Source organism: Pseudorasbora parva, chromosome 4 (assembly GCF_024679245.1).
Source record: "Pseudorasbora parva isolate DD20220531a chromosome 4, ASM2467924v1, whole genome shotgun sequence".
Lineage (NCBI taxonomy): Eukaryota > Metazoa > Chordata > Actinopteri > Cypriniformes > Gobionidae > Pseudorasbora > Pseudorasbora parva.
In genome coordinates this window covers 15,596,037-15,607,544 of record NC_090175.1, presented here as the reverse complement: position 1 = coordinate 15,607,544, position 11,508 = coordinate 15,596,037, and the positions used below count along the sequence as shown (strand labels likewise).

General features: G+C 37.1%; 1 protein-coding gene across 2 annotated transcripts in view; it reads right to left on the bottom strand.

Annotated features, from left to right (window-relative positions):
- The window catches only part of itsn1 (intersectin 1 (SH3 domain protein)), a 60,806-nt gene that overhangs the window by 3,189 nt on the left and 46,109 nt on the right, over window positions 1-11,508 (bottom strand). For both annotated transcript variants that reach the window (XM_067441033.1, XM_067441034.1), the window contains 12 exons: window positions 11,169-11,292; window positions 10,267-10,458; window positions 6,308-6,429; window positions 5,962-6,068; window positions 5,490-5,673; window positions 5,199-5,297; window positions 4,842-5,009; window positions 3,977-4,189; window positions 3,763-3,884; window positions 3,555-3,637; window positions 3,366-3,449; window positions 3,102-3,275 (listed from right to left, as the gene is read on the bottom strand). In XM_067441033.1, the coding sequence (XP_067297134.1) occupies window positions 3,102-3,275; window positions 3,366-3,449; window positions 3,555-3,637; window positions 3,763-3,884; window positions 3,977-4,189; window positions 4,842-5,009; window positions 5,199-5,297; window positions 5,490-5,673; window positions 5,962-6,068; window positions 6,308-6,429; window positions 10,267-10,458; window positions 11,169-11,292 (1,672 nt within the window). The remainder of the gene's footprint in view (window positions 1-3,101; window positions 3,276-3,365; window positions 3,450-3,554; window positions 3,638-3,762; window positions 3,885-3,976; window positions 4,190-4,841; window positions 5,010-5,198; window positions 5,298-5,489; window positions 5,674-5,961; window positions 6,069-6,307; window positions 6,430-10,266; window positions 10,459-11,168; window positions 11,293-11,508) is intronic.

The window sequence follows — 11,508 nt, the reverse complement described above, 5'->3', positions numbered from 1 at the left end:
AGAAATGTTGCTTGGTCTGAGGAGTCTTGATTTCTGCTGTGCCATGCAGATGGTTGGGTCCGAATTGGGCATAAACAACATGAAAGCATAAATCCATCCTGCCATCAATGGTTCAGGGTGCTAGTGGTGGTGTAATGGTAGCTATTTTTTTGGTACACTTTGGGCGCCACAGCCTGAGTATTGTTGCTGACCATGTCCATCCCTTTATGACCAGTGTTCTGATGGCTACTTCCAGCAGGATAACGTGCCATTTCACAAAGCTCAAATCATCTTAAACTGGTTTCTTAAACATGAAAATGAGTTCACTATAGAGGATATGCACGTGATGTCACTGTTGGCCAGAGGTACTGAGGTTACACCCACTGAGTGGCAGAATTAGTTTCAGTGTGAATGCCGCGAAAAACACACAAAACATACCTAAAATGGGAAAGAGTTTGCATTTAACTGCAGAAATCTGAGGTATATTTTTTACAGGCTGTCCAAAGCTACAGAAAAGAGAAACAAATGGATCCCTGCAAATTACAGAAACAACTTAACTCCAGAAAGTGAAGCGCGGATTTGCAGTTATAATTTTCTGTCAATATGAATTTTGGGGTAAAATCATAACCTATATATTGTATTGACAACTCATCAATAATAAGTGATCACCCAGATTTAGTGTTGTATTCAGTGTTGGCCAAGTTACTGAAAATTAGCAATAAGTTACAGTTACTAGTTACTTCTTTTAAAAGTAATTGAGTTACTTTACCAATTACTGTATATCAAAAGTAATTAGTTACAAGGGAAAGTAACTTTTACATTACTTTTATATCTTATTTAAATGTAAATATGAACAGTACTGAACAGTCAAATACAATGAACATCATTTTTAGAGCTATTTATTGTAATCAACAGGCCTTCAGATCAAGCAGTAGTACGGTCAGTGTTTAGCGTCCACCAACAGCAGCAGCGGTGCAGCTGGGAGAGTTTTGGCATTTTTATACTCGGTCACTTCATTCATTTTCTCTGACGAGATATCGATCTGATTGTGAAAAGACCAGAAGTACCTGGCTGTTTAAACCACATAAGTAAAATTTTACTCCAGCCAAATTGTCAACAATAAATAAATAAACGTGTTAGCAAGTTACCTATATATGTTGTAGTCAGATATGACTTGCTACTGCAACACGCTTCGCCGCAAATGAGTAAAGCAAGCAAACACACAAACGACCGCAAGGAAAACAAAGTAAGTTTTAGATGCTCAAAAACACAATCATCTTCATTAAAGCTAATGAGACTAAATGGTCTTACCAGTTCTTAGGTCGCCCTCTCATATCGTGGTCTTTGATCTTGAAATGAGCTGATGATAAGATGCAGCTCAAATCTTTTGTTTTATTTCGTTGACGTGAACTCCGTTAAATGTCCATATACTGCGGGGATTGTAGCCTAAGGCATGTTTTAGTTTTATTTTTTAAATTATTTTTAGATTGTGTAGCGCATTTTGTTTGTGAGCCCCTATATCAGCCTAATCTCAATTTATCAAAAATGCCTTTTTACTGCGGTGGTGGTGGTGATAGGCTAAACATTTAAACTAAATTTGTGATGCTCTAAGTGTTTTTCACTTTTTAAAAATATTTTTTATTATAGGCAAGACAAGTCAAGTGTTGATTTGAGAGGCTAAAGCATTAGGTTAACTTACTGTCGGTCGCTGATTTTCATTTAAAAAAAATTAAACATTAATTTAACAAAGAAAAAACTGCTCAACACATTTGTCTAAATTAACTTAATAAAGAAACGAAACGAAACTACTTTGACATTAAAAAACGAAAACTGAACTATTTTAATGGCTGCAACAGTGTGTAGCTTATAAGGAGGATAAAAATGGGCTGCGCCAAGATTTGAGCTTCTTGACTGCAAGTGTTCATTTTTCACAAACGAGAGTAACGCGAGTAACAAACTCATTTAAATTTCAGTAATTGTGTTACTTCATAAAAAAAAAAAAAAAAAAAACATTTGGTAACATGCGTGCTACTGCTAAAAGTAGTAGAATTACAGTAACGCGTTACTCCCAAGATTGATTGTATTTATATAAAGCATTTACAGGCAAATGCATCTTATGTATTTCCCTGGCGTCAAAAAAAAAAAAACAGATATAAATGTAAGGAAACCTGGCTGCATGTCAATATCCATGGATCACTGGATATTTGGTAAGTTGTAAGGAACACTATGTAGAGTCCAGCCTTTAGTTTAAACTGATAATCGTTTGTTTTACTCATGTTTTCGCAGTGTCCTCTATTAAAGCCAGTCAGGCAGCAGGCTCTTTTGCCACTCAGTTCGGCTGAGGGGCTGTGTTCCGGCCAGAAATTGACGTCAATGCATACCCTCTATACTGAAACTGACTTCACAGTCACCAGATCTCAATCCAATAGTGTATCTTAGGGACATGATGGAACGGGAGATAGGCATCATGGATGTGCAGGCGACAAATCTACAGCAACTGCCTGATGCAATTATGCCAATATGGACAAAAATGTCTGAGGAATGTTTCCAGTGCCTTGTTAAATCTATGCCACAAATAATTTGGGAAGTTCTGAAAGCAAAACGGATTCCAACCCAATACTAGCAAGGTATACCTAATAATCCAGTGCCAGTGATCCTGTGTGTGTGTGTGTGTGTATATATATATATATATATATATATATATATATACACACACACACACACACATACATTATATATATATATATATATATATATATATATATATATCAATCAATCAATCAACTTTATTTATATAGCGCTTTTACAATCACGATTGTGTCAAAGCAGCTTCACAGTGTCAAACAGGATAATATTGCGACAAAATTAGATTTGGCTGTACAGTCGTACTGGAGAAAACAGTGATGTTATCAGCTTATTTTAATTTATCATATAGCGACAATGTTGGCAGATCAGTATTATAGTTTATAGAATTAGATAAGACTTAATTCATATATTTTATTTGTATAATAAGTTGAATAACTTTAATCATATTTTTAGTGTCCCCAATATATATATATGAGAGAGTACATATGTATAATCAAAAGCGAGTATGTAAATAAGTATATTTTCAGCATACTGACCGTCCGGGGAGAACTGATCCCTCTCGAACACAGTGACACACAGCACGTCCTGCTCCAGGTCTTTGATGAAGAACTGGCAGTTTGAGTTCCATTTGGGGTTCAGAGTGTCCTGTAGCGTCTTAGTGACGTGACACTGAGAGCCCATTGTCACCTCACAGTACGGGTTACTCTTACCTGCACGCGATGGACATTTATATGATCAATATTATCAGAATGCTTAAAACATTGTGAAGCACATTATAGCATATAGTATACATTCTTTACCATTTGAGCGGCAGGGCTTTAGCTCAATGCCTTCAACAATGTTCACCATTAGCCGGCCAATACCAGTGGCCCTCTGAGACCTTACTGCAAACATAATAGTAACACAAAACCATTGCTTAGCAAACACTCAGAGCATTCATAGATTTATTAAAGCAGTGAGATGTGTATAAGGAAATATGGGAGACAGACCTAAGTAGGCCTTTTCTCTCTTTTTCTTCTCTGTTTCGATGAAAAGCTCAGAAGCGGCTTTTATCTTCTGCACCCAAGCTGTCCTGTAGGATGGAGCAGTGGAACATTGTCAAAATATGTGCGATTTACAGCATTTATATGATAGTCTAAGCACATATTGCAGGATAATGGCTACAGATCTAATTAATAAAAAATAATTGGTAAATACCGCTCGTTGATGCTCTCAGCGCGTATAGTGTAGACTCTGTCTATGTGAGATATGTGGAAAATGGGTTCATCTCCTGAAGGATCAGTGGGCAGCTTCACCAGAACCTCATTAAGAAAGATGGGCTGCAGAGGTCAACAAATCAGGTTAAAGGACCAAATATCATATTAAAGGTCAAAATAGGAACACAAATAAATAGGATCTTTAAGACTCTCACCGTTTTATACATGCGATACTGCAGGTGGGATTTTGCACTAAAGACCTTGTCCGTTCCAGACGAGCCGAGAGGTTTAATGATCTGCGTGAGGAGCAGAAAGTCGTTAAACAGGAAGCCATAAAGCTCCTTGTTGCTCTTGGCTTTGTAGAGTTTTCCACTGTGTAGAAACTTCCGAGGGCCCAGGCAGTTTGTAACGGAGTTGAACACAAGTTGCTGTAAAGAGAGAGAAACTTTTATTGTAATGAGATTTGACCTAGATTTCCACGAGGACAGCTTGACAAATACACACTACCATTCAAAAGTTAGCTGTTAGCAAGATTTCTTTTGGAAAGAAATTCGTAAAGATAAATTATATTGATCAAAAGTGACTAAAGATTTCTAATGTTACAAAGGATTTTTATATAAAAATGCAGTTCTTTTAAACTATCTATTCATCAAAGAATTCTGGAAAAAATGTAACATGGTTTCCACAAACATTAAGCAACACAACTGTTTTCAACATTAATGTTTCTTTAGCAGAAAATCATCATATTAGAATGATTTCTGAAAGATCATGTGACAGTGAAGACTGGAGTAATGAGGCTGAAAATGCAGCTTTGCACCACAGGAATAAATTACATTTTAAAATACATTTGCAGCATTGAGAGACTCCCCCCAATCTCTCGTTGAACGGTAGTGTTTTTGACACCTATCGTACACTTTCATACGCTTATTTTTCATATGCAGATTTGTTTTAGACCAAAATAGTCTCTTTTTCAAAATATCTGAAAACTAATTAAATACTGTATCCAGTGAAAAAAGGTTTATTTTACTGAGTGCCTCTGTCTGTGGACTCTGTTTACGCAGCAGGTTTGTGTTCTGGTACCTCCGACAGCCCCTCACACTGCACATGCGCCTGGATCCACTCCAGGCGGTCTGAGTTTTCTTTCTCACGCACTCCTTCGTTGACCTGCGAGCACAGCTCTTCAGCTTTCTCCAGAGCCAGCCGCAGGTGACTGTGGTCTGGGTGGGTTTCTGGAGTGTTCTCTAAAATCTGCGTGTGAAGGGAGAAGCAGCATGAGATGATGCTCCCAGATACATGAAGCCAAAGGGAAGTGATGTGAAAAATATGGAAGCTTGTTTCCGCCAGTGAATAAAAAAAATAAGGCAATTGCGACTTTTTTAAAATATAGTAGTTAGAAAATAGTTGATAAACCAGATTGCGAGCATGCCGTGAACATACGTTTTTGATTATGAGTGGGTATCGGGTGACTCTCTGCATCGGTTTGAGAAGGAAACTTGACAAAGGCATTCCCTTACAGCGGGGGTCCATCGCCAACCTCTGTAAAACATGCATAAAATAACAACCATGCAACATCATGGCATTTTCTTCAGGAAATACAAAAATATTTTTAAAATGATCTAAAATTTGGTGTATTTAGTATTAAAATGTGCAAACAAAACCCTGATAAAGCCTGAATTAAGTGTCACAAAATATCACTAGATTAACCGGTTGACTGTTCGTTAGTCTCACCTTAACAAACTCTTTGAATTCGGGCACCTCGTCTGTTTTTTGCTGAATGAGGGTGGCGCCGTTGAGCTGGCAGCTGCAGAAGCGGATGTACGGCTGCATGTGAACAAGCTGAGCTGTTAGGATGTCACCAATCATCTTCACCGGCATGCGCTCACCCGACATCTTTTTCCTCACCCGCAACGCCCTGGAGAGAGAGTTAGATGGGGCATTCTGGGTAAGCCACATAATGCTCATTATATGGAATTACATCTGAACTATTCATATAGTTGTCTTAAAATCTGTTTAATAAAGCTGTGAAGTGTGAACATTTAATTAATTGACCTGACATACACATTACTTTAATACTGATGCACTGCATTCTCATGAATGACTTTAGAGCAATTTCCATCATGGAATAAACAAAGAGGGAGCTTAAATCAGGGGTTAATTGCATGGTGAGGATATCAACTGTATTAACCAATAGGTGGCGTACTTGAGCAGTTTAATGTTGCACATGATCAGCTCTTTCCAGTTGACAAAGATCATGGCCACCTCCTTCTCTGTCAACAATTCTGAGTCCAGCAGAGGCTTCTGGAAGGTCTGAAAACAAACCATAAATATATATATATATATATTTTCCTATATTAAATTCTCTCCATTAACTACATTGCGAACTAGCACAATATGGATAATACACATTCATTAAATAGCATCACCTCAGGTATTTCTACTTCCTGGCATGACTTTATACTGAACATCATACAGACAACAACCCTGACTAGTGTTGATCTTTGCTAGTCTATAGGCCTGATTGAACTGTAATTTACTCCGAGTTTTACCTCAGTAACTAGCTGCAGGTCATTGACATAGTTCTCCTCTGTAACAATAAGTTCATGTATGTATCCCTGTCTCTTCCGTTCCACTGGCGTCAGCATGTCAAGCAGGTGGAGGTCGGCACACCCTGTGAAATGCACAGATGTCATGCAAAGTCAAATCCCATGCATAGATTAATACATTAAACATAAGATTAATAATTAGTACATTAATTTGGTTACAACAAGCTGATAGTACAGTCACACTTTATATAAGAAGCCTTTTACAAACTCTGCACTTATACAAACAAAACGGATATAATGTACTTATTGTGTTGATGTATTGCAAATAAGGTTGGGGACAGGTTTGGCGATATGGGTAGATCAATTATGGATGAAATTACATGCAGGTATTTTTTTTAATACTAATACAAATGTCAAAACATTTATGTACACAATAAGTGCATCATATCAAATGATTAATTTCAATGTTAGTACATAGTAAAGACACTTAATATAAAGTGGGACTGATTATTGGTAAGAATAATGCTGATTTGTTTTTTCAAATTTAATTAAGTAATGAATAATGCAGGATTATGCAGACTAATGCAGGACCTTAAAATAAAGGGCCTGACATGATTACACTTATCAAATAAATAACTGGACATGCAACATTGATTTGAGTTGAACTTACTTTATTATGTGAAGAGATGGCAGTGATATGAGCAGTTATGCATGAACACGCTTTCTCAACTATGCAAAAAATTTTCACAGCAGAATGCTGCGATTGCCCAATCAGAATCAAATGAGCCGTTTAAGGCAAACAAATTGTTTGTTCCCGTCTATAGAATATGCATGCATGTATATTGCTCAAGCAATTCTCACTTCTTGCCATATGTGCGGCTCATGAATTAAACGACAGCATGTTACTGTACATTCATAAACATTATGCGTTTAATAGTCACTTCATCTGGTAGCAGATTAAAAATAAATAAGCCAGTCTGCAGTTGCCATGGAGTTCTTTAATGGTTACACATCATTTTTTATAAAGGTGGTATGACACTTTCTTTAAAGCTAGGAACTGATGTATATAGTTGAGTTTTTAACTGTACATTCATTAAATTTTTTTTTGATAAAATGCTTTAATAATCAAGTACAATGATTAATTTTTTGGACACTGTGGTGAGATATTCAGAACAAAATGCATTTTATTACAGAGTATTGCAAATATCGGATGGGAAGGAAGCAGTTGTGCTTCTGAAGTCCGAGGATGGTTTGGTTCACTTAAAAAACGAAACAAAAGAAAACTGCAACAGACTGATCACGGACATGATGGACAGTCCATCCAGCCAATAATAATAATAAAGCAGCAACCTCAAATACTTTCACACTGTGGTACCAATAAAGAACCACACTGACATGAAATAAACTCGGAAGGAATTTCATGTGTTGTTTCTCAGCACTAAAATTACAATACTGTTTTGAGGCAGATTAAAAAAAGAAATAAAATCAGAGCTTGTGTGTTGCAAGTACAATATTGTAGGAGTAAAAAATTAATGCCATGCTTTTTTTTCCCCTACACTGGATCATCTAACCGGCCAAAAACTTTTTTGTTGTTGTTCTTTTATGTAAAAGAAAATTCCAGTCTTTCATGATGCACTTGTAAACGTCTATTTATTCATAAGCATTTGTGAGTAGAAGGGTATTAAGCTTATATTCAGTACATCATTTTTTTTTTCCGTAATGCAGTTTAGGGTTTCAGTCAAAGCATGACAATTAAATTTCATAAAATTTGGACTTTCTTAATGCTCTCTACTCACTACTTGTACTTTCATTGTTATGTTTCCCAGTAAAGGACGGTGTACATACTGCAGTGGATTTTTTTTTAAAACACTATGCATAACAATTTTTGATCATTATAAAAATAGTGAGCTGTTGTATCAAGAACAACATAAAATCTAGTGTTCTCAAATCAACATCAACATTTCAAAAATAATTGCAAGTTCAAACAACATGACAGAATGATGACAGCAAACGATTGAGAATACAAAACAAAAGCATTCATCCATCTATATGGGAAATACAATTGTACAAGCAATGAACCCCCGAAAACCCAATCACGGGAGGGGACCCTTCACGATCAGGAACATACATGTACGCACTTTGTCTCTCACTGTACCATTAACCTTAAGTGGCAGTTGTGCAGTTTTTTGGTTTGCAACACCAATTCTCAACCCCCGTCACATTAGACACAACGAAACAATCAAAATGAAACACAAACAAAAACAAAACAAAGAGACTAGCAAGCACACAAACACAAATCAATCCATCCACTGTTTTGGTATGAACATGTAACAAACAATGACACCGAGAGGCATGTGACTGGACCGGATGAACGGAGACGTCCATCTTGTCCGTCAAATTGACTGACAGCACCTGTGTGTATTGGAAGGGGTGAGGAGGGAGGCATGGTTCTGAATGACACACAATAGTATTCTACATGAAGTCCACACATATCCGACCATTTTGGGGACATTTGCCATGGTAAATACTGGTTTTCATTTTCAAGACTTGTTTTAGACATATTTTGGCAACCAAAAAGTGACATCTGGATATTTCAATTGGTCGGATATGCTGTACACATCGCTGTCTCAATTCCACATATTAGAGCCTTGATGAGTTGGCAATGACACTAATAAGCAAGTCAAGTTATGACATGTTTGACACTGCACCCCGTTACGTCATGACTCATGAATAGTGGGTCATTCTGTGGTGCTATGGTCCATTGAGAAACCATGGGGGCGGGGCTTGGTGGAGCGAAAAGCGTGCATTAGTCAGATGAAGAGGTGGAACTTAACACTGAATGGAACCATTTTGATTGGTTGCTTCAAAACAGATTTCTTTTTTTACCTACAGTCTTTGGGACGAGATCACAGAAAGCCACAAAAGGACCCACTATCCAGCACTTTCATTTGATTAGTGTTTCAATTCATTGTACAAATTCAGTGTGAATGATTAATTTCATGAATTTGTAAAAGAAAAAAGGAAAGAGATCCTTTAAAATATTAGGCATTCTTGTTTATTTAATTGCTTTAATGCGGAGGATGCTGGCTGGTAATTTTGGCGAGCGTCTACGGTTCTGAATATTGAGGTTAATGACTGCTCTCTGTAGTATTCGTCTCTTCTGGCCACAAAGCCAGCTTGGGGGGGGGGCAGTCACATGATCAATGTTCCATCTCCCATCATCCCGCTGGGCACAGTTTAAGGGATAGTGGGTCGCTTTGAGGACTTTCAAGGCTGAGTGGGATATGGGCAACATAAGAGTCCTAGAAAGAGGAAAACACAGCACATAAGCCAAAAAAAGGAAAAAAAAAATCTAAATAAAAAAGGAAAGAAAAGAAAAACCACAATGTGCAAAAATCTTTACGAGCTAGGAGAACTAAATGAACTCTGCAAGACTCTTCACAAGACGCCACAATGACAAGGACACAAGCATGCAGGCGCAGAGAGAGAGAGAGAGAGAGAGAGAGAGAGAGAGAGAGAGAGAGAGAGAGAGAGAGAGAGAGAGAGAGAGAGAGAGAGAGAGAGAGAGAGAGAGAGAGAGAGAGAGAGAGAGAGAGAGATTCTACTTAATGCTCTACAACATGAGGTGAGAGGTTGCTTGGAGACAGGAAGCGGCGGGGCTTCAGTGTGGCAGAGGATAAGGACTGGACATTGGACTCTTTATAACTCACCACACTGTGAGGACATAACTAAAACTAATTTTGAGAAGGTCCTCAAAGATGTGAAAGAAATGATTGTTATGAAAGTATTTTAGACTACACTGGTTCTGGATGTTATTGGTGACGATTCAAGCCAAATAGTTTCTCATAGGGACATGAATTTTCAGAATTGTTCAGTCTGCTTTGGGTTTTTTGTTTTAGCAGGATAGAGAGAAGTTCAGTATGAGTGTGTGTATAAGATATAGGAAAAGATTCTGGACTCACATTGTTGGCTGGGGTCTGTGTCGGTGGTCAACTTGACGTAGTTTGACGGGAAAAGGCCAACTGAACCATTCAGCTCTCCCTTCCACCAATCAGGATCCTCTCTGCTCAAAACATTGATGATTTGGCCCTTCCCGAAAGGCAGCTCGTCATCGTTCTGAGCTGTGTAGTCATACATGCCAATCACCTGGCACACTATGGAAGGGAAAGATAAAATATACAATGTACTGTATATATATATATACACACACAGTAGTGGCAAAAAGTGATGTCCAGTGTATAAAAATTGACAACATCACCCTTTATTCAAATATTATAAAAAAAGTGTAAGATTTTGTTAGCGCATTGCATGTATTTAATTGTTTTATTTGTGATGAGACAATGAAACATGCCAAATTGTGCAGACATAATTTTTGTGTCATCCAAAGAAAATATGAACAAACCATGAAAGAAACAACAAAAAATCTGAATAACTGATTAGCAGTCAATGTATTGTTTTTCCAATGAGCTTTTTTTTAATAGTAAAATAAAACCTTTTTGCAATGCAATTTCTATATTTTCTTTTACAAATGTATCAACTGCTGACATGCATTTCTGAAACTCTACGCAATGTAATTACTTTTTTTTTTTTTTAATTCTTGCTTGTTAAGAGTGTTTGGTAGATTACCTTTATTTATCAACCATGACAACATGCAAATACTATGAAAACAAACTTGTTAATGGTGCGTTGGGCACATAGCACTATAACTTAGCCTTGTCCTAAATGACAGTTGACAACATGCTCTAACTCAACATATTCAAACATCGCATTAAACTTTTTCATTCAGAGAAGAGCAAGTACAAAAGACAGCATTCCATCTATGGCAAGAGAAACCACATTCTTTAATGTACAATAAGTTCTGTACCTGCATTGGGTGTTGGTAGCTTGGGTGGGTTGGGCTCTGTGGGTGTGGTCTTACTGGTGCTGGGGCTCAATAATTTTACATAATTAGCTGGAAACCAGCCGATCTGACGCTTCTTTCCTCTTGCCTGCAAAAAGCAGTAGCAGTTGGCCATTACAATTAATTAAGTAGAAAAAAAAAGAAAAAAAAGAAAGAAAAAATATCACAATCTGAATAAAAAATATTTATGAGGAATATCTCACTGGCATCACCAAATCATATTCCACACAAACAAGTGCCAAATTTTATTTTATTTTTTTAGTAAAATCTAAGTACAAATAAGTAACATTACAGAGAACCAAAT